Raw genomic sequence first — 24,299 nt, forward strand, 5'->3', positions numbered from 1 at the left:
TTAATCTAGCCAACAATGATCAATTTACTAACAATTCTGTTAATTGTTAATTTCCGGATTTGCTCACTAAGGTTTAGTAATTACTTTAGTTTTCCTAAGTTAAGTACTATATTTCCTTTTCTTTGTTTCTTAACAAGAAAGGTTTTTTTTAATTTTTAAGAGAGATGATACCTTTCCAAGAAATGTATTTGTGTTTTTTCCATAACTTTCATATAGTTATATCCTTCCATAAGTTTCTCTTTCTGCTTACTTTTCTGTTTTGGAGTAGAAGTAGTATTGATAGTGCCAGCTATTAGTGCTGATGGAATATGCAAGCATGTGAAGTCCAATCACAGGACTTCTATCAATTCAAAGAAAAAAATAACAATTTGTGAAATGTTGCTGGTGTACAACTTCTGTAGTCTTCTCTGTAAATTTGACTTTCAAACAAGTAGGAACTGTAGGAACAATATTCTAAAGCTCATATTAAGTATGTATTAACATTATCTTTATGATAGGAAAAGGTTTCTGCTCTCAAAAAGCAAGCCAGTCACATTGTACAACAAGCACAAAGAGAACAAGATCATTTTGTGAAAGAAAAAAACAATTTACTAATGATGTTGCAGAGGGTAAGGAATTCTTCCTTGTTCTTTCAAGAACTTAATTAAATGTTAAATTACAAGTACAGATTGTATTATGTGGCACAACTTCCTCTTTTTAAAAAAAAATATGTAAACACATGTTGTTATAATACCATGTATCATAGAGAGGTCTGTAATATATAAAGTCCAATGAAGAAGTGAACAATGTAAATAGTGAAGCCAACCGGAGCTGTTTTTTCCATAACAGTATATCAATCTTTACATTAACATGCAGTAGATTTGTTAGTGTTCCCCCAGCAGGTTTATCAGAAAAAGTACAAGTGTATTTGTGTATATCATCAAGTGTTTGCTGTGGGAAATTTTGGTATTAAAACCAATCCAGCAAACAAATTGGGAAGGATATCTGTATTGTCTATACCCATGACGGCGAACCTCTCTGTGTGGGCACGTGCACCATCGCCAGCTGCTCTTCTGGTTTCTGGCATACACCTGTATGCCAGGTAGCTGGTCTTCACGGACATTAGAGCACCGTAAAATGGCCTGAAAATGGCCAAAAAGTTTTGGGGGGTGTTTTCAGACCATTTCCAGGCTGTTTTCTGGGCCCTTTTCGGCTTAAAATAGCTAAAAAATGGCTAAAAAATAGGTCCCAAAACAGGAATGTACACACTGGCCAGCTGCTCCTCAGGTTTCTGGTGTTCCGGCCACACGCACATACACGCACATGCACACACATTCCGGTTTGGGCACTTGGTGCTGAAAAGGTTCGCCATCACTGGTCTATACAATAAGGTAGAAACAAAAAAAATTAAAAGTGCATTTATGAACAATTTTCAGTTGAAACATCTTAAATGTTTTTAAAAATTTAGTTACTTATGAAAGAAATATGCAGCTTGAACATTTGTATAACATCTGTCTCAAATATAACTCATTTTCTACAGGAGAAAGAAAATCTTTGCAATCTGGAAAAGAAGTATTCCTCTCTATCTGGAGGGAAAGGATTTCCTCTGAGTCCCAGCAGTCTAAAAGAGGTAGTGTGAGATTTGAGAGAAAGGGTTTGAAACAAAATGACAACTGCCTTATTTTTCATATTATTGCAACTATTTCATAAAGTTCAATGAAAAATGACTTGTACTTCCCTACTTCATAAAAGGGCTCATTAATTTTAATTGCTAATATGTTGAAAGTGGTCAGTTATTCTAAGGAGGATTTTCTAATAAAATGTGACATAGACATGTGCACTAAAAGGAAATATGTATTGTTTTGAACCACAAACAAACCATTACATTCCAGATGTTCTGCCTAAGCTTTTGGATCAAGGATGGTTGGGCAAGTTCTAGGGTTTGAATGAAACAAAATTAAGAGGAATCACAGATTATTTTAACAGGGCATAGTATAAGACTGTAAGTGTGGTGCTGAAATAATTGGCCTTCCAAATGGTCTTCAGTTTCTTAGATTTCATATCCTTTTTCATCTTACTCCATTTGCATGCATACTTCAGTGATAATTCATTTTTTGATTATGCAGATATTTATTTCAGTGTTAGAGTTATACAAAATGTGACATATTAGAAAGGAACCTTTCTAGAAAGGAAAATCAGATTCTTTGATTGCACCCTTTCAGTTCTTGCTTGTGCCTAAAACGTTTCTGCTACTATTGCTGCTGGTCTAACAACTTATTATATAATCCTTGTAGTTCAAAAGAAAGTATTAAGAGTATTCTGTAAAACATTTGATTTCAAACATCTCTAAATTATTAATGGTTCATGAATTTATTTTGATGGAATTGAAAAAGTAAGTTTCTGTCATATTTTTGTTTCATCTAATTACAATATTGATTAGGGAGATTCATATTTTAAAAGACTTTTAAGTGTTTGCTTACTTTAAAAAAGAGCTTAATTCCCATTCTTTATTGGGATCATGCTTGAAAATTCAAAGAGTCAAACGTTCAGAGTGCTACATAGTAAAACAAGTTTCTCTAGAATTTGGTAGTGTTTTAAGCAGTTACTATATTAACATGAGATAATGAAAATTGTAGTAAATTTAAAGCATGGAGGGTTCAGCATAGGTGATTGAAAAAGTATGTCAGGAAAATAGTTTTCTAATATCACAGTATTGGCTGTATCACTCTAAACTAACTTTCACGGAGAATTTCAAAATTTAATATTCTTGCATGCCTTTTGACTTTTGCTTTTGTATGTTTAACCTCTGAATTCCTCCTTTTAGGATTTTGTGAATGTAAATGACATTAGTGACCCGCATGGCAATTCCATGAATATCTCCCCTTCTACTCAGCCCCCCTCTGCTGCTGATGCTGCTCCCACTGAATCTTCCACATCTGGCCTGATAAGCCAGTCACAAAATAAAGAGGTTTGTTGGAGAGACATTTCCCATGTGTAAACATTATGCTTTCACATTTTGTTCCCTTGGTGTTCACAGGTTGTAGTAAATCTTTTTATTAATTAAAAAGTTGGCCAGGGAGCTGAGTTAATTTTTCCCCTATGGGTTTCTTTCAGGAACAGATGTTGTATGTATGTCTATTTGTCTTGGGTATATCGTGTCTTCTTTTTACGTTCTTTTCCAGAGTGCTGATAAAGTAACAGGGATTTTATTATACTCTCATTGAACCCCTTATGTTTACACCATTCCCATTTTGATTTCCAGGAAAAACAGCAAAGCAAGGTCTATTTTCCCCTAGTAGGATATCACAAACCTAATATCAAAATATTAGGTGCAGTGAGAGAAAAATACCATTTGTTTACTTGTTCTTTTTTGTAAACTGTTAATAACACTTCATGCATTTGAATAAGTGAGCTCTGGCTTTTAAAAAGCTTTCCCCATACTTCTTTGTAGTATTTGCATCTTGTATGTATTTTTAAAACTCTCATACCATTTCTTTTTTTTTTCTATAAAGCTAAGATCACCTTTCTGTTATGGATCTGTGATTCCTCACTCTCTCTCTCCTCGCCCTCTTGCACCACTCTCACCAGCCGACTGGCCTGAGGTCAGGGCTGCCAATGTAGAGTCTTTTCCTTTACCTGATACACCACCTCCTCTACCAGCTAAGAAAAACCGAAGGGAACCCCAGGTAACATGCCAGAAGGCAGGCTGACTTGGTAATGATATGGTTATTGTTGCATGCCCCAGTTTGAAAAGTGCATGGAAAATAGCCATCAATCAGCTCTTCAAAACCCTAAAGGTCTGAATATATGGTCGAATGAACTTTCCCTTAAAACTGACTGATGGAATTCTAGCATTTATAAAGGATTTTGCACATAGAATTCACTAGTAGATAATGCACATGCATCTTGTTAAGAACCACCCACTTAAACGTCTTCTTACGCATGCACAATTTCTTTATTAAGACCAGTGTCTTTACTCTTTAATAGTTTTATTTCACATTGACATATTAAGACCAATGTCTTTACTTAACAGTTTTATGTCACACTGACGTATACAATGCTGATTACTATATTACAATCCTTTTTCTGTAAAAGTAGGAGTTAAAGTCATGAGTTGAACATAACTGTTAAAATTTATCTTCTTTAACATTTTGAATGGCTATTGTCTCATTCTGATATCAGCATAGTAAATAATCATATCTGGTGTGAAATCTTAAGAATGCTTCAAAAATAACCTTGAAGGCACATTCACAGTTTACAAACAAAGCACTCTGAAATCTGTTGCAAATCTGAAATATTTCAGTGAAGAATAAACTCATGGGACCTCCTGTATCTGTAGCCACAAGTTGTCTTCTTTGAGTAGATCCTGACTTCCGTAAAAGTTACATTTGTATTACATGGTAAACTTTGCTGGTCACCCTGTGTGTTACTGAGGAAGAAACATTCTTTAGCTTCTTCTGGATAGAACAGCTTAGAACCCTTATTTTTTACAGTATGGCAAGACAAGTTAAACAACTCCACAATAACTAATTAGTTTTACCTTTATATGGAAAGAATCGGGTATTACAAATTGGTACATTGATTGGGTAAGTTGTAAAATAGGTTAGCAGGACTTAGATTAATCCCATAAGAGATTATTATTTAGCATGCGGTTGGCAATAATAAATTTCATTAACATTAACAACTAACCTTGTGAAATATTCAACCCTGTGAAATATTCCTTTCTTATTAGTAAGTGACCACTTTTATTATACTTTGCATTTAAAACAAATGAGAGCAAATAAAATCACCAATAAAAGACGAGTGTAACCTTTTTGTCTTTTTGTTCAAATGTTGTATATCAAAATGTATTATATGTGCCACTGTTCAAGTTCAAAAACATTTTGGGTATTTAAAATCACAGTGAAAATATACTATTTTCTTTGCTTATATTTAGCTATTAAATAGAACATAGGATTTATGACAAGTATAATCACAAAACACTTAACTGTATCCCTTTGATATAAGGATGTATTACTGCAGTATTTTTAAATAAAAATTATTTTTCTTGTGGAAATCATTCATGTAACCGTAAACAATTTAAAGAGCTACCTAATCAGTATTCTAATGTTTGTGAATCTGGAGATGTTTTGATTTTTTACTTGAGTTCAATCTTTGGCAATTTTCAATTCAGTTTTAAAATTAAATCATGGTTTACACACTAGAATTTTACACACTATTATTTATTTTAAGCATTTCCGAAATTTGGAAGAGAGAAAGAAACAGCACAAAGAAGGCCTGTACATGAGTGATACTTTGCCTCGCAAGAAAACAGCTCCTCCCATATCACCTCATTTCAGTAGTTCTACTCTTGGACGAAGCGTTAAAGTAAGCAACTGTACAGCTCAAAGAATTTCTTTGAATTTTGAGTTAACGGAGTTCTATTGTTTTCACTAGAATCTTAGTTTGAACGATGGCTTTTTCTTCACACCTTTCCCCATTATTTCATTTCACATTGCTGATTTACAACATAAATCCTTGTAAATTTAATCAGAGTAATTTTGTCTCTACATTGTTATCAATATTTACACAATACGGTAATACAACATTTTATTACTTTAATGTGCAAATAAAAGTTTTTAGTAGCAGACGTGAGACATAATTTTCCTATAATTTCCCAGAAATTAGTGAGAGAAATCAGTTGATCAGGCAGCCAAGCTGTTTCATGGCTGGATTAAATTTGACTTTAGAGCTCCTTGTTAAAGAACCAGTCAGATAATCACTATGTATTGCATAGTTAAATTCAAAATACTTTATATTCACATAGTCCCTGCAGGGTCTGATTTTATTTTAGACTCCATCTTCCGTAAATAAGGTGAATTAATTTTAAAAGAAACACCCTGAGTGTATGCTGAGCATAAACCAGAGTTAATGCCATCAAATACTTCCCTTGTATTTATCTTGGATTCAAACCCCCAGGATATACAAAGGTTATGTTTTAAACTGCATTGCCTCAAGCTACTTTAAATTAAAACAATTTTTCAGTTATACATAAAGTTCATTTGAAAAATTTATATATAAAAAGTAGTAGCTTTTAAAGGCCTTTTTTCTTTTCCTTTCTTTTTTGGCAGGGTCACCTGCCACTGGGACAAAGCAGTAGTTGTGGCAACATACTTCCTCATTGTTCAGGATCTATGACCAAAGATTTGGAGACAAGGAGAACACATAAAGGTAAAGGTACTTAGAATTATTCCATATATTTACACGCAATAATATACTAAAGTAAGTCCTATTCACATTAACATTCACATTAAGATCATATTTCTTTTAATTGAATAAACATACAATTAATTAATTCAACTTCATTATGCTTTGGCTGTTGTAAATGAACTCTTAAATTTTCTCATGCAAAATTTGAAGTATTCTTATTCGTGTACGTCACTGTTGCACATTGTCTATGTTGAGTTGGTGAAATTTTGACTCAACTCAGAATGCATTCATTTTCAGATTGATCATAAACAGAATAGTTTTTTTCTTGAAAGTGAAGTCCTAAAGCTGTTTTTGATGCTTTGTTTATTATTTGAATAGTGCCTGAAAATTACTGCCATGCTAAATCTCATTTGCATTGTTGAAAATCAAGGGTACATACCTACCTTTGCATCTTATTTGCGGTGTGTGTATGTGTGTCTCTGTGTATGTGTTTGCACGCACACATACGTATTATATACCTATGTAGAGTAAAATACACTAGGAATATATTTACAGATGCTCACATTCAGTCTTTCTGCACTTGGAACCTTTAGATATCAGATGAAAAGCTAGAAGGTTTCCTTCCCAAGACATGCCTAATTTTATTTGGCCTGCTGAGTGCGCATTTGATATCTAGCTAAATCTGTGACTACCCTGCTGGATTAGAAATCATATATAGAAAGGGATATAAACTGTCAAACTATGTCTAATATTTAAGACAAAGTACAAAATCTCTAATTAATTGACAGTATTACAGTATAAACCTTATGCTTATTAATGTTCAGAACAGCAACAGAAAATATATAGACAAACAAAAATATACTTTCAGCTGCCTTCTCTGATTATAAAATTAGATAGTACAGTCCTAATATTACTTAATTAAAAGTAATAGCCACTAAATTTAAAAAGATTTAAAATACAGGCAGTCCTTAACTTACAACAGTTCATTTGGTGACTGTTCGAAGTTCTGACAGTACTGACTGTTTTTCACATGATGGTTGCAGCATCCCCATGGTCACATGATCAAAATTCAGCTGCTTGACAACTGGTTCATATGTATGATGGTTGCAGGGTCCCAGGATCATGGGATCATCTTTTGTGACTTTCTGACGAGCAAAATCAATGAGGAAGCCAGATTTATTTAACAGCTGTGTTACTAACTTAACAACTGCAGTGATTAACTCAACAAGTGTGGCAAGAAAGGTTTTAAAATGGAACAAAATTCTGTCTCACTTAGCAACAGAAATTTTGGACTCACTACTTGTAGTTTATTTTTTTATTTATTATGTGTACTTCCTAGAAATGGTCAACCTTTTTTCCCCAGTTCATTTTTTTACAATTACATTTCTTTCTATTTGTGCATCTCAGTAAGAATATTTGGTTTTAAAGATTTAGTATTTTAAAATAATTATATATTTTTTTCCTTTCCACTGCTTATGTCATTAAAATCAGGTAAAAGCAAAAAAGGTATGAAAAACATTTTTTGGTGATGTTATATGCTTGATTTTACATTACTAATGGCAGAGGGGACACTGTCAAGTTGTTCAGATTCAATGTGTATGGAAATTTTGAATTTCCTATTCCACTCAAAAATTTAAGAAAAGTATTAGGATTTAAATAATCTCATGTTTAAATCATACATACCCTCATATAATTAAAAATGGCATCCAACAGAAAATAAAACTATGCCCATTGGTTTTTGTCCCCAAATCCATGGAGACAGAGAGGGATACTGCAGTGGGCAAGCCTGTTGAGATTGATACCACCAGGATTCAAATGACAGTATTTATTCAGTAAATTCATTATTGAAGATAATGAATCCAATATTGAAATATCCTGCTCTTTTCTGCCCATATTTATTAATCACATGGGCATAATGTAAAGACAGCATACAAACAAATTCTTCAGGTTTATGTCAATCTAGCTTGGATTTGCAAATAGAATAAGCCCAGATCATACATTGCAGCTAGGTCTTGCAAAATATGTTGCTTACTTTTGAAGAGAAGATATAAATAAATAATATGCACACAATTGGAAATATAGTCTGGCACAGAATAAAAGTAGCATTGTTATAAATTTGTAGTGAGCTGTTTGTCCATATATGTGCATGTATATATTTATTTAAAAATTTGGTTCTCTTCCAATTCTTTTTCTGAAAATCACTGTTGTTTGCAGAAAACAAATTAATGTTTGTATTATTAAATAAATTAATAAAAGGAAGAAAGTTCTCTTGTGAGTTCTGTTAAAGCCCTGTGGAAGGAAAAATGACTTTAAAATATCTTCTTCATTTAATTGACTCATCTTTTTTCCATGTTTTCTTAAAAGTATAAACATTCTTGAGCTGATAACAGGAAACTATTACTTTAGAAAAACTAGCTGAGGTGGCAACTACTGATTTTGTGGATTGGCAAAACTATTTAAAATTATTTCTATTAGCATATTAAAAGTATCTCTGATCTACCATAAACAAAAATGAACTCTTGACTGCGTTCTTGGCGTGGTTTGCACTTTTTTGTGTGATTTCAAATCCATTCTGTTGTGATACTAATAACAACAATATAATGGGTTTCTATTTTAATTTCAATATGTTTCTGACAACTGTTTTTCTGCTTATTATTATTTATTGTACTGTCAATTAACTCAGCTTGCTTGGGGTTTTTTTCTTTTTGCAACAATTTTGTGCAGTGCCTTGAATTAATGATATGTTGAATTGAGACATTAATTTGAGTTTTTCATTGTCACCTTTTCTTTTAGCAAATCTACTCATATTTTTACCAGGGCATAATAAATGGATATTTATCTTACCTAGAATCACAGAGTAAATAAAAATTAAAAGTGTGGACTTCATCCAGTTTATCAATTTTTAAAATAATTTTGCCTACCATAATATATTCTCCTGGCAAATTTAATGGTTTCCTGAATCAGTATTAAATGTCACTACTCTCTAAAATATATAATGTAAAGAATTGTTGTCCAAATATACAGTGTAATACTATTTCCACAGAACATTTAAAAAATGTAATTTCAAGGGATACAAGCCTATTCAACCTTTATTGCCCAATGTTTAAATGAAAACTCCCTTATCAGAAGCAAAATTATTTTGAATATTGGATGGTACATGTCCAAAAAAACAGTGATTCACATTGCAACCTTGCAAAAACAATAATCCTACGGTAGATCCTTTCTTTAAATTAGCTGTTAGTGTGTCTCTCCCCCCCCCCCATGGTGCTATAGTTTTGGATTTATAAAAGTTACAAAACTGCAGATTATTTTTCTCTCTGCTTCCTTGACTTAACCCAGTTTTAAAGTTGTTCACCACCACATGCTATGTAACATAAAATAAATGTGGGGGCATGTATATGTGTGTATATGTGTGGATGGATGGATGGATGGATGGATGGATGGATGGATGGATGGATGGATAGATAGATAGATGATAGATAGATAGATAGATAGATAGATAGATAGATAGATAGATAGATAGATAGATAGGATACTTTAGATATAGATATAGATTCGTTTATTTTAATTTTACATAGCATAAAATAATACCCTGGTCTGAGTCAAGCAGAGAGAAGAAAGATCTCATATATATATATGTGTGTATATATACACACACACACACACACACACACACAATTTGAGAATAGAGTTCTGGGTTTATGCTTTTGAGAAACCTTACTAACAAAATTCCCAGTATCTAAAATAGAATGTGTATCTGGTTTTTAATGACCATTGTTTCAAATCCAGAGATAAGTACTCAATAAAAATGGATTTAAAACAGATTTGAGTTTAATATATTTGTGTTCACTATCAATGCTGTATTAACCCAGCTTATTTTATTAAGCCCTATTACACATAAATCAACACTTTCCTTCTTTTTCTAGGTTATAATCATCAGCACCTCCGTGAGGATCAAAGCCAGAAGTCTCCTGAATTCTACAGCAGAACTGCCTCAGAATCAAATGTGTATCTGAATACCTTTCATTATCCTAATTCTAATCTGAAAGACCACACCTTTGATACGCTTAGTTTAGATAGCTCGGACAGTATGGAGACAAGTATATCTGCCTGTTCCCCAGATAATATTTCCAGGTACATTGTGGCACTTTTTAATTTTTCCAGAAAATACAACACAATAATTAAACATACCAGAATATTTTATAATTAAATATGAGTTTATTAAAATGTAGTTTTGTAGATCGTAGAGAGTACAAGAAAAACATTTATTTTTAGAAATACTCAATCAATACTGAGAACTATTTATGAAAGTAGATATAGTTATTATAATTGAGAAGATAGGAAATTGGGAATATTACATCTCTTCTGCCTATTTAATGACCAGTTAATTCTGGTTTTCCATCAATTGTTATTTAGCAGCCATTTCATTTGAGTAGATGAAATGTTTCCTTCTTGACTGATGGTTGAAATATAAGTCTCTTTAAGTACTAGTATTTTTCTTCTTCCTTCCATCTCTTATTCTGTGTCACATTTTCCTGTGTATGATTTCAATGATAGGAAGTCCTTTTAGTTGAAGAGTAATAAGATTAAATAACACATAAATAATAATTTAACTTAAAATTGACCACAGACTGTATTCTTAATGATGATTTTGCTGAAAACAGCAGTTTATCTACAGCATTGATTTCTTTGGAAGCTTCTGAGGTCGTGTTGTCTCATAAGTAAAATCCTGGTCTACTTGAATACCCATGTTGACTCGCATTAATCTGACAAAATGTTCTTTGTTTTTGCTCTTCGTTTTAGGTATTTTTGCTGATTGATTGATTGATTGATCCTTTGCTTTTTTTGTATATGTGTGGAAAAAACAAGCAGTTGGCTAAACTGCTTTTGATAAGTAATTCAACTATGAAGGAAATACATAGAAAACAATAAAAAAGTCTAGAAATATATTTTAATGGATTGAAATTTCTCAAATATTTCAGTTATTATTTCTGGTTTTGTTACAGTGCCAGTACTGCAAATGTGGCAAGAATAGAAGAGATGGAAAGACTTTTAAAACAAGCTCATGCTGAGAAGACACGATTGCTTGAATCCAGGGTAATGATATATATAGAAACTTCGAAGATACTCCATTGTTGAAGTTGTATGTCCATTAGATTTTGAAATTAGTATGGTATATTTTCAAAGAAGTTGACAGGACCTGCCTTATAATCAATTTCAATATGATCAGCCAACACAGATTTAAAAGTGTATAGTTACCCCGGTTTATTTATTACAATGTAGTCCAAAACTAGTCTGGTAAAATAAGCAAATTAAGTTGTTGCTTGAGATAATCTTATTTTTAAGGACATGAATGATAAAGTTTGTGGCCTAAGAGAGGTGTCTATAACAACACATTGCGTATTATAAAAAAGGAATCAATCTCCTATTTGCTATGGTGGTTGGGATATTGGTTTGGAACTAGAAATATTCAGGTCACTATGATTTTCTGTCAGTGCCACCTATGGTATAAAGTTATTTTGAGAATAAAAGAGATCATGCTACTTGCTTTGCTTTGAACTTTTTTGAAGAGGAGTTTGGAAGTTTTTTGAATCTATGGAACCTGTTAGTTACAAAAAAGAGGTAAAGAAAATTTCTGAAAAATTCTAGTAATAGAAAATCGTCTGCATTCAAGTAGTTTAACAAAATGTTTTTTTGCCCTTAATTTTATATAACTCCATCAACATAATTGGAAAACCTCTTATAAAAAGTAAATATAACAAATTTGATTTAACAAAAAAATGTTAAGTCTGCTTTTCTGAACCAACACAACTCCTCCTATCTAACAACATACATGTTTTAGACTATAAATCCTATGGTCCCTAACAGTGAATATTCAGGACACTAATTTTGGAAAACTTTTTAAGGAAAACAGTAATTTCTTCTATATTTTGAAGTGTTTAAATAATCTGGTTTAATACAGCATTGATACTGAGCATGAATATATTAAACCTAAATCTACTTTAAGAGCTATTTTTTGAGTCCCATTGTGTTATTCAAGTATCATTACATGGAGGATACAAACTCCGTGTTATCAAGGCTCCAGAATTAAAACTCTTGATGGCTATCTGTAATGCCTTGAGTATTATACACGTGGGTATATGTCCTTAATTGTACCATAGATCCATCCAGTATTTGTCTTTGTATTTAAACTACAACATCAATAGCTTTTAAAAATAAACATCTCAATATATTTTATATTCAGTAATATAATCCAATGATTCCCAAAAATGTTGACAGAAATAAAACTTTATGAATGGGACAAAACCACCTCAGGCCCCAAGGCAGAGTGGGTGAATGGACTCTTATGTATTATTCTTGTGCTTCAGATGTTTGCTAATATTTTCTATATTTTTATGTTTTTATTGTGTGTCAGAGGTGAACCATGATTATTCTAATTTTTATCAAGTAAAAAAAAATGCAAACCAGTGCCTTGCCCCAAGCTGAATGAAGAAAATCCCACTCCACACAATCAGAAAGCAGATAGGAGACATGCACATATCACAAATAGAGGGGCAGTAATCATCCAAATCTGAGGAAGATGAAAAACTGGCACAACTCTTATTACTTTCATCCGTTCCCATTTACCAGGGCTCAGAACCTGGGAGGTAGATTAGAAAACAGTACATTTAAATTAGTTCAACTTGTGTTAAAACTATGCATTTTTTAACAAAGTGGAGAGTGTACATTTATGTTAGGCCTCCTGTATTCTTTTAGGAACGAGAAATGGAAGTTAAAAAAAAGGCACTAGAAGAAGAAAAGCGTCGCAGAGAACAGTTAGAGAAAAGGTTACAAGAAGAAACTAGTCATCGACAAAAACTAATTGAAAAAGAAGTCAAGATACGTGAAAAGCAGAGAAGCCAGGTATGTAATATCTTAAAACAGAAAAAAATACAGCTGTTTGAAAGGAAGAGAAGAAGTTCATATATATTAATAGATGATTTTGTTGGACCAAGATTAGAAGGACCTTGGTACAAGTCTAAACTTATCAAAGACCAGCATAGCAATTTTTATTAAAAAGTAGAGATATCATTGCAGATTATATACAAGTGATGAATATGTAGGGCAAATAGATTATTTCTACCCTGAAAAGATGGGGAAATTGATTTTTTTTATAAATTTGCAAATGTAGGCAATAAATTAGTGGATAATGTTCTGTCGTGATGATTGTATGTTTATTAAAATAAGCTAAAATGGTTCTCTATAGAACATACTTCTCATTTTGTTATATGAAACACGAAGGGGAGACGTCAGGAGAAACCTAACCTAAATGCTGTTGAAATGGGGTCTTTAAGAAAACCTAACTTTTTTTCTACACTTTGCATAATGTTTCTTATCCGAAAAGGGAAGAAAAAAGTGGACTAATTGTAATAAGAAGAACAGAAAATTTTAATACCAATATTAATTGTATCTTTGTTTTAGTCTCGTCCCCTGACCCGTTATTTGCCAGTCAGAAAGGAAGATTTTGATCTGCGTGGCCACATAGAGACAGCTGGTCATAATATAGAGACTTGTTACCATGTCTCACTCACTGAGAAGACTTGCCGAGGCTTTCTTGTTAAGATGGGAGGGAAAATTAAAACCTGGAAAAAACGATGGTTTGTGTTTGATAGAAACAAGAGAACATTTTCTTATTATGCAGGTGAGTTATGATCTTAGTTTTGGCATAGCATTCTTCCTGTTGCTGTACTAAGATTGTTAAATTCATATATTCTACTGTGTTTCCCCGAAAATTAGACAGGGTCTTATTTTTTTTGACCCACAAAATATGGCCTTGGCCTTATTATAGGGGTCATTATAGGGCTTATTATTTTCTGGGGCAGGCGAGAAGCGAAGCATGCCTTTTACCTTTCCAGCTCCATCGTGTTCCTCACCATTGTGTCTAGGGAAGCCGCTGGTAAAAAAAAAAAAACCTTCTCGTGAGTTCTATCAAACTTCTTGAAGTTGCGAGAAGGGTTTCTCTATTTTTTTACCAGGGGCTTTTGTGGACACAATGGCGAGGACCGCGGCGGACCTGGAAAGGTAAGAGGTGCACCTTGTGGCCCAACACCGCCCACCTCGCCCCAATGGTAAAGGCAGCCTGCCTGGTTCCCTTCCCCGCCGTCCCTTTAGCGAGGGGTGGCAGGTTGTGGGGGAGCTCGAAGCATGCGTTCTAGCGTTACTGGAGAGTGACAGCCCTGCATGAGGTTTTTTTTACAAGGGGCTTCCCTGGACAAAAGGGCAAGGAACGCAGCGGAGTGTCAGTCTCCACTAGCACTAGGACACGGGCCTCACTTCTCCCCCCACTGCTACCCCTCACTAAAGGGACGTTGGGGAAGGGAAGCAGCCAGGCTGCCCTTATCATTGGGGCTTGGTGGGAGGTTTTCTTTTTGCATGAGAGAGAATGGGGTGCGAGTTGCGTTGCTGGCCTGCCACCTCCCACCCCACTCCCAATGTAATGGCTGCCTGGCTGCTTCCCTTCCTCGATGTCCTTTTAGTGAGGGGGGGGGAGAAACAAGACGCGCGTCCTAACGCGGAATGGGACTGTTCTCCTGCCCTTCGTCACGCCTATTTCGCCCCCAGGGTTTCTCCCCCAGTCATTCACCTCTACCACTTTGCCTCCGCTGTTAGGGACCTGGCTGTTCGTCCTGGGTAATGGGACTCCTCTTCCGTCCCCAGGCCTTCCTCACAGGACTTTGGGAGAGATACTCTTCACCACGGCCATTTGGGCTCAAGAGACAGTTAGCCGCCAGCCAATCGGAGGAAGGGAAGGGAGAAAGAGAGAGACGGAGGGAGAAAGTGTTTTGTGTCGAGTTTCCAGTTGCCTCTGGTCCGAGCTAGAAAATCTAATAAATCCTTTGCATTCCCCCCATATTTGATATTGATATTATCAAATCAAACTGATAGCCAAGTAAAACACCAGTTTATTTTAAATTAAGTAGAGGTCTTAATGTTAATCTGTAATCTTTATGATGGCTTGTTTCTTTCAACCCATTTTTTTATTTTACTATAGACAAACATGAAACTAAATTAAAAGGAGTAATTTATTTCCAAGCCATTGAAGAAGTCTATTATGATCATTTAAAGAATGCTTGCAAGGTAAGAAAAGATGCATATCTTGCTTAGCACATATTTTTAATGTTTAGATGAAGTAGACATTAATTATTATATAGATAATAATAGAAAAGACCAATTAATAGCAAAAAGCTGATGGCTTGAAGAACAGTATATGAAAATATAAGAGAAATACAGGGGAATTAATAAATTATTTGAAATGAAATGTACTATCCAGATGCTAAGAAAATTTAAATATTATTACTTTCTTGCCATTAATTAAAATTAATTTACAAATAAATGTTATATTTGGATCAAGCTCACATGATTATGCTTAGGTTGATTAGTATCCACATTTATAAGTTTTTTTACTGTAATGAAACCGAGGCAAAAATATTCTGTTCAAAAAACTTAATGAGACTATAGATCTTATGGACATTCTGATTTTGACAGTTTATACAGATCATGGTTTTATGCTAGTTTCTTTGCTTCCCTACCTACATATAGAATTTTCTAGCTAATAAAATGCAGTACAATAGAGAACTAGTATTCCACTACAGAAATATGCAGTGATGGCAAACTGTTTGGACACAGCATATCAATTCTTTCTTTCTCTCTCTCTCCCTCCCTCTCTCTCCTTCTCTCTCTCTCTCCCTCTCTCTTTCTTTCTCTCCTCTCTCCCTCCCTCCCTCTCCCTCTCTTCCTCTCTCCCTCTCTCTCTCTTCCTCTCTCTCTCTCTCTCTCACACACACACACCATTCCCACCCTGGACAAAAGGGGCATCTCTGGATCCCCACCCCAGAATCTTTTCACCTCTCTCGTAATCTCTCATCTGGAACTTCTGGAAGTCATTTGAGAAGGCCCATTGTCACAGAGCCTCTGGAGCATCAGAAAATTATGAAATAATGTTAACATAATTTAGAGATGCATCAGAGGTTCTGTGAGAGCAAGGACCTCTCTCAGAACCTCCAGAGGATTAGAGAGCCTGACGTGTCATCAAAAATGGCATATGTCAACTGTGACACACATATCATAGGTTCATCATCACTGGAAAAATATGTTTTCATATGAATCTGTTCAAAATCCTAGTTTGGAACCTAAAATGTATACAATCTGTGCAGCCTCTAGGTCAGTGTTTCTCAACCTTGGCAACTTGAAGATGTCCGGACTTCAACTCCCAGAATTCCCCAGCCAGCATTCGCTGGCTGGGGAATTCTGGGAGTTGAAGTCCGGACATCTTCAAGTTGCCAAGGTTGAGAAACACTGACCTAGGTGTTGCAGAACTACAGTTCCCAGCCCACATAACTGGTAATGTTGGGACATGATCTGTGTCAACTATGGCAACTTTATGAGTTGACAATCTGTTTTTACCCAAAATAAGAAAGTTTTGATTTTAAATCAGTCCCTCATCACAAAATAACGAACAGTATATACAAAGAAAAGTTATACAGATAAACAATACATAGTGTAGGGTAATGTTATATGACACATTATATGTCATTTCTATTTGTGTGTGTCTCTGTGTGAGAGACAGAGAGTATGTTTGTTGACTGCCAGTAGCCACATTCCTAAGAGGACTGAACCCGGATGAAAATAAATGTTTATTTTAACTAAATCGATAGCTAAATCAATCAATAACTAGTAATGAAAATGGCATATAAAATTATGCACTCAATTTATATTTCAAATCAGCTACATTCTTTATTTCACAACTATGCAGAAAAATAGTAAAATGTAATATTGAATATTAGATTTCCATCTGTTTCACAATGTATAATATCAATATATTATATAAACTTCTACTTTCTTTCCAGAGTCCTAACCCATTGCTTACCTTCAGCGTTAAAACTCATGACAGAATATATTATATGGTGGCCCCATCACCAGAAGCTATGCGAATATGGATGGATGTAATAGTTACAGGAGCAGAAGGTTACACACACTTCATGTTGTAGTTAATGTAAAGCAAAGTTTCAACAATAGGGCATAATGCAATAATAGCTGTGTTTGTGAGGGTGGAAAGCCATATATGGTCATATTTGACAAGTCATATGTATAAAATTCTATTACTAGACCTAATCTTATATCTCAAAAGGAAATGCATCATATGTAAGGCAACATGAAATTCTGGTGAGATTGACTTTATTTTGTTATGTATTAGATTCATTAGATGTTGACACAACAGACAAAATCCCCTCTAAAAGATCAGAACCCTTCAAAAATGAATAACCGGATATTCATAAGCCAATTTCTGTGGCATTTTCTTACAAGTTCTACCAGGCAAAACTTTCCTTATGGAAAAAATGCCATTAAGTTAACAGTGTTGCTATGCTTTTAAGTATAGTATTTTGTATTATGAAAGTGAGAAAGAAAGATACGATGCCTCTATATTTAATGTACAGGGTTTATGAACAATTTTTTTGTTTTTTTCCTTCCAAGTATTTTATAGCAAATTTTAAACTACTGTTTGCAGTGTTTTTTGTCTTAAAACACAACCAAAGATTCATACCCCCGTGTGTTGAGATTTAATTGTATGTAATAGAACCGTTTTTAAATTCTTTTATATATGCTAGTGTTTTAAAATTTATCTGTATCTTTGAAATGTTGGATGTTATTTTGAATGTTAACAAAAATGATATCTTTAGGTATTTTAGCTTTTTTTTTAGAGGATAGAAATCAGATAAAAATCTATAGTGAGCAATCATGTCTGTATTTCTACTGAGGCTGTTGCTTATTTTCTTAGCAAATTACAACTTCTTTACAAGAGTATTCCTTCACCAGTTACAGCGTAGTAGAATTAAGAACCATAATTAAAAAGTCATAACCATGTAAGCACCTCCCCAAATAACATATTTTTGTGCATAAAATGACAAGTCTTTGGAACAAGTATTCACAACTTTTCCATATGAAATAAATGATTGTAGTTATATTTGAATGTAGTTTAATATTCTCCCAACCTAAATTGGTTTATAAACTAGAATGAAGAATTTCTTAGGATATACCATTCTTAAGATCAGTCATGAAGAAAAGTCTTCAAATCTTTCCTGAATTATATTTCCATTGATGACGAAGCATTTCTTTTTGGCACACAGACATATTTTGCAGCTAGTTTGATAGGTGTCTGAATAGAAGCCAGGAAAACTTACTTTGCATCATAAACAAAATTGCAACAGTTCCATTACACATTCATTTTACTGCTATACTTCAGATTTCATATTCTAGATCACTCTTTATGTTGTAACATAAAAAATTGTTTCACAAATGTACTAAAGAAACTATCACAATATTTATCTTGAATAAAGTGCAGTACAGTCCTTTCTGTTCCTTATTATGTCTGAAGAAATGATATGGGACCATAACTCAGTAACAGAGCCATATGCATTATGCAGATACTTCCAGGATTAAGCTCAGGCACCTCTGATCAAAAAATTATTTGATAGTCAGTATGATCTTGAGATCTTACCAAACTGCTCTCAGAGAGAATACTGGGCTAAATCATTAAGTCTTACGGTTTCCAGACTCCATGGGTCAATTAATTGATGGTCTGAAATCTATATCTAGCACTTGCCATATCATTTTTTTTTAAATGCATTCAAGGGATCACCATGTTATGTTCTTAAAATTATATATTCCTTAAAGATCATTTCATTTAAAATAAACTTATGGTCTTTAACTACTCTATTTAGAGGAAGTTTGGATTTTGAATCATGCTTGTATTTGATGTTGCCTTTTAATATTTTGATCTTATATATGCCATATTTTCAGTGCACTAAACTAAAAATCTTAAATCTCCTTAAGGAAATTATAAATAAGCCACTTTCAGAAATAGTTATTGAAATATACTGAATTTAGTATAGTATGTGATGCCAAGTAGCATGATTACAGTAGTTTGGAGATGCCACATATCTTCAGATGCATTTACATGAAAAATCACATAAAAACTTGCATTTAAATTGTTGAATCAGGGCTTAAAGTTGTTTTTCTTTTAATTCAATGCAAATAAATAAAGAAGTATTAAACTTTAATTGTATATACACTCTGCAATATATGTTATTTAACGTACTGGTATTTACTCGTGTTTTTGTTCACCATAGAAAAAGGCATTACGTTTAATTCAGACTTAATCATATTAAAGTAAGCCCACTGAAATTTATCAAAATTAAGTTTGTATCAATAACAACATGAATTGCTTCCAGAATTTTGTTCTAGACACAATTCATCTAGATCCATCCCAGTTTAAAAAAAAAAAATAGTAAAGCAAATGAAAAACTTAATTTGTGTCTTCTGAAGGAAAAGGAGTTTGAAAATTGTGCTTCACCAATGTTAGAAGATAAATTCCAGAATTTAATGCCATTGGTTTCACTGTTTCTAATGAATATTTTAATTTTACTTCTATATAAATTTTACAGGTTTTCTATTTTTTTGTATCTTGCATGTTGTAATGGCAGCATTTAAATAAATGTTAAAAACATTTTCAAATTCTGTGTCTGATTTCTCAATAATTTTCTGGGAACCTAATTGGTATAAAGTTCTAGAGATTTGAGATTTACTGTAGCTCTTAATGCAGTTACATAATGAGCAGCTCAGTCCTAAATATATATATTTTTTTTATTGGACATTTATAGGCCGCCCTTTTCCCTGAGGGGACTCAGGGCGGCTTACAATCAAAAAGGAAAGGGAGTGTAGGACAATACAAAAAGAAATGTGAACAGAAGTAAATTAAACAGTAAAACTCAACATTCACTCAGCATTCGGGAGGGGCAAAAGTAAACTTATCCCCAGGCCTGACGGGCTAGCCAGTTCTTGAGGGCTGTGCGGAAGGCCTGGACGGTGGTGAGGGTACGGATCTCCACGGGGAGATTGTTCCATAGTGTCGGAGCCGCAACAGAGAAGGCTCTCTTCCGAGTAGTCGCCAGTCGGCACTGACTGGCGGATGGAATACGGAGGAGGCCAACTCTATGCGATCTGATGGGACGCAGGGAGGTAATTGGCAGAAGGCGGTCTCTCAAATAGCCAGATCCACTACCATGGAGCGCTTTATAGGTGGTGAGTAGGACCTTGAAGTGCACCCGGAGATCGACAGGTAGCCAGTGCAGCTCGCGGAGGATCGGTGTTATGTGGGTGAACCGTGGTGCGCCCACGATCACTCGCGCGGCCGCATTCTGGACTAGCTGAAGTCTCCGGATGCTCTTCAAGGGCAGTCCCATATAGAGCACATTACAGTATTCCAGCCTGGAGATCACAAGGGCTTGAGTGACTGTTGTGAGGGCCTCCCGATTCAGGTAGGGCCGCAACTGGCGCACCAGGCGAACCTGGGCAAATGCCCCCCTGGTCACAGCTGAGAGATGGTGGTCAAAAGTCAGCTGTGGGTCCAGGAGGACTCCCAAGTTGCGGGCCCTTTCTGAGGGGTGTAAGTTTTGTCCCCCCAGCCTGAGTGATGGTATGTTGGTCAAATTTTTGGGAGGAAAACACAACAGCCACTCGGTCTTGTCTGGGTTGAGTATCAGCTTGTTTGCTCTCATCCAGTCTTTAACGGCTTCTAGACCCCGGTTCATCACGTCCACCGCTTCATTGAGTTGGCACGGGGTGGACAGATACAACTGTATCGTCCGCATATTGGTGGTATTTTATCCCGTGCCTTCGGATGATCTCGCCCAGCGGTTTCATGTAAATGTTAAATAGTAGGGGGGATAGGACCGACCCCTGCGGCACCCCATAAGTTAGGGGCCTCAGGGACGATCTCTGCCCCCCCCACCAACACCGACTGCGACCTGTCCGAGAGATAGGAGGAGAACCACTGCAAAACAGTGCCGCCCACCCCTATCTCCCGCAGTCGTCGCAGAAGGATACCATGGTTGATGGTATCGAAAGCCGCTGAGAGGTCCAGGAGAACTAGGATGGAAGCATGGCCTCCATCCCTAGCTCTCCAGAGATCATCGGTCAATGCGACCAAAGCGGTTTCTGTGCTGTAACCGGGTCTGAAGCCAGACTGGAAGGGATCAAGATAGTTAGCTTCCTCCAAGGTACGCTGAAGCTGGAGAGCCACCACCTTCTCAACAACCTTCCCTACAAAGGAGAGGTTGGAGACTGGACGATAGTTATTAAGAACAGCTGGATCCAAAGACGGTTTCTTCAGGAGGGGTCTTACCACCGCTGTCTTGAGCGCGGTGGGAAAGTACCCCTCCCGAAGATAGGCGGTAACAACCGCCTGGATCCAGCCTCGTGTCACCTCACTGCTGTTGGCAACCAGCCAGGAGGGACACGGGTCCAGTACGCAGGTGGAGGCACTCACAGCTCGCATAGCCTTGTCCACATCCCCAGAGGCAACTTCCTGAAACTCAACCCAGAGATGGTTTGCCAAGTCTTCTCCTTGTGTCTCGGCTGGATCTACTGGGGTGGAGTCCAGGTCCGCTCGAAACCGGGCAACTTTGTCCGCCAAGAACTGGACATACTCCTCAGCCTTACCCTGTAGGGAGTCCCCCGTCTCCCTCCTATTTAGGAGGGAGCGGGTTATCCTAAACAGGGCGGCTGGGCGGGACTCGGCAGACGCTACCAAGGAGGCAATATATGTTCTTTTTGCTGTTCTTAAAGTCCGAATATACTCCTTGGTGCATGCTGTTAAAAGTGCCCGTTTCGACTCGGACCTATCGGGCCTCCACGAGTGCTCTAGGCGTCTCCTCCGGCGCTTTACCTCCCGGAGCTCCTCAGTGAACCAAGGAGGCCTCCGGGGGCCGCTGACCCGGAGGGGCCGTAGCGGCGCAATCCGGTCTAGAGACTCCGAAGCTGCCGAGTGCCAGGCAGCGACGAGGGTCTCCGCCAAACTGTGGGCGAGGGTATCAGGAATAACCCCAAGCTCCGTCTGGAACCTAACAGGATCCATCAGTCGCTTGGGGCGGAACCAGCTGGTCGGTTCCTCCTCCCTACGGTGGGGGTTTGGCCTCCGGAAGTCTAGCCTCAGTAGGTAGTGGTCTGACCACGACAGGGGTATGATCTCATTACCCCTCAGACCAAGATCGTAACTCCACTGCTCCGAGAGGAATACGAGGTCGAGTGTGTGACCCGCTGAGTGAGTTGGGCCTCGGATTACTTGAGTCAAGCCCATGGCTGTCATGGAAGCCATGAACTCCTGCGCTCCATCAGAGTGTTCACCAAGCGAAGGCAAGTTGAAGTCCCCCAGAACTATAAGTCTAGGGAACTCAACTGCTAGCTCGGCTACTGACTCGAGGAGTGAGGGGAGGGCTGCTGCAACGCAGTTGGGAGGCAGGTACGTAAGCAGCAGACCCACTTGACCCTTGAGGTCCAGCTTCACCAGCAGGGACTCACACCCGACAAGCTCCGGAGCAGGGATCCTACGAGGTACTAAAGACTCCCGGACTACAATAGCCACACCGCCACCCCTTCCCTGGGCTCTCGGCTGGTGTAGCACCTGAAATCCAGCTGGGCACATCTCAACGAGGGGGACTCCTCCCTCCGTGCCCAGCCATGTTTCAGTAATATATGCCAGGTCTGCGCCCTCATCAGTTATCAAGTCCCGGATGAGGGGGGCCTTATGAACGACAGACCTGGCATTTAGCGACAGCAGCCTGAGACCACGGTCCTGATTACTCGCGCCATCTGACCTTGGAGTGGGACTCCTAGGGCCGGAAGGAGGGATCTCTATGACACAGCGAGCCCTCCTTCCCCGATGATGGCCTGCCCTAAAGTCCCCGCCATATCTGCCTCTCCCTGTTATGACCGCAATGCTCCGACCCTCTCCTGTGGATATAGCCCCCCCAACCACCCCGGTGGCCCCCGCATACCCCGCCAGGTCCTCCGAATCACTCATACCCAAACTCTCACACAAACAGTCCTCACTGAAAAAGTTAAAAACACCAATACAACTATATAATAATAAAAAGTGAGATCATTCATATCATCTCAAGCAATCCCATGCACTCAACATACCGATTAAAAGAAATATAGGAAAAAGTCACGCAGGTTCACAGCGTCTGTGTTAAGTTCGTAATAGTCCGGAGGTGCCTTCCACCTCTCCTGAGGAGGGTAGCACCTTAATGGGAGCTCCGCTAAGGAGACCAATATCGTCCAAGGGGGGGGGGAGGATGGGGGACAAGGTGGATCTGGGCAGCAGCTGTAACGGGGAGTCAAGGGGCTAACCATAGTGAAGAAAGTCTGATGGTTAAGTTCAATTCCAGCCATCCCCTTGATGTTATTTCCAGGTTAAGTCCTAGGGTGGGGAAAGAATATCTGTCTCTGATGGAAAAAGATAGGGGGGAGATGTTCTAATCACCAATCACACTCTCCTTCAATTCCGTCCCCTCGAGCAGTTTCCTCCCTCACCAGTTCTCTTCTTTTGGTTACGACGTGATGTTCATCGGCGCTAGACAGCCTCCCTAACCAACAGTGTCGGAAGCCAGCAAGCCAGCACCAGCGTCAATGGGAAGGGAAATGCTTTCCAGCGTCAGCGTCGCTTCCCAGGCTCTCTCTCACAGCACCAGTTGTCTCAAATAATCCACAGCGGTCTTATAATTCTCCCCAGTTCCTACCATTAAACAACAATGTTGGTAGCATTCGGTGTTTAGCGATGTTCAGAAACGCCCGTAAGACCCCTCAGCGCTTCCCTCGGCCCTCAGAACTCAGCGTCTCCCGCAATTCCGCCGCAACTCCGCTTCCTCCAAAGCTTCCTCCCGAGCTCAACAAACTGTCCGGTGACTTCTCGGGCTAGCAGCCTGGAGTGATGTAATTCTCCATTACCGCTGCCAGCCCCCACGCCCACGACCAACAGTATCTCAGCGCCTCCGTGCCTTCCGGAGCTCGGCGTTCCGGAGCTCGGCGTTTTCTTCGAGGATCGGTGTTTCTCCGGAGCTCGGCGTTTTTTCGGACTGGCAGCCCGGATTGATCGAATTTTCCGTTCTCGCTGCCAATCCTGGATCGCTAGATGTTCAGCCACTCGTTCCTCCTTTGGGTAGGCTCCCCAGTGCGGATACAGACTCTTTTTTAGTTTTTTAAATTTAGTGTAGAAGCCGAGCGAAAGACCCGGCAGCCATTTTCCTCGCCCATGC

At 37.4% G+C, this 24,299-nt stretch overlaps 1 protein-coding gene across 6 annotated transcripts in view; it reads left to right on the forward strand.

Annotated features, from left to right (window-relative positions):
• PHLDB2 (pleckstrin homology like domain family B member 2) overlaps nt 1-19,713 on the forward strand; it is a 56,792-nt gene extending 37,079 nt beyond the window's left edge. For 3 of the 6 annotated variants that reach the window (XM_032219855.1, XM_032219853.1, XM_032219856.1), the window contains 12 exons: nt 498-608; nt 1,520-1,609; nt 2,804-2,947; nt 5,212-5,346; nt 6,090-6,189; nt 7,660-7,674; nt 10,095-10,302; nt 11,175-11,265; nt 12,925-13,071; nt 13,630-13,849; nt 15,200-15,285; nt 17,055-19,713. In XM_032219855.1, the coding sequence (XP_032075746.1) occupies nt 498-608; nt 1,520-1,609; nt 2,804-2,947; nt 5,212-5,346; nt 6,090-6,189; nt 7,660-7,674; nt 10,095-10,302; nt 11,175-11,265; nt 12,925-13,071; nt 13,630-13,849; nt 15,200-15,285; nt 17,055-17,195 (1,488 nt within the window). In that variant the 3' untranslated portion in view covers nt 17,196-19,713. The remainder of the gene's footprint in view (nt 1-497; nt 609-1,519; nt 1,610-2,803; nt 2,948-5,211; nt 5,347-6,089; nt 6,190-7,659; nt 7,675-10,094; nt 10,303-11,174; nt 11,266-12,924; nt 13,072-13,629; nt 13,850-15,199; nt 15,286-17,054) is intronic. The other 3 variants (XM_032219854.1, XM_032219859.1, XM_032219857.1) reach the window with 2 other exon arrangements.
• The last annotated feature ends 4,586 nt before the right edge of the window (nt 19,714-24,299 follow it).

This window comes from Thamnophis elegans, chromosome 6 (genome assembly GCF_009769535.1).
Source record: "Thamnophis elegans isolate rThaEle1 chromosome 6, rThaEle1.pri, whole genome shotgun sequence".
NCBI lineage: Eukaryota > Metazoa > Chordata > Lepidosauria > Squamata > Colubridae > Thamnophis > Thamnophis elegans.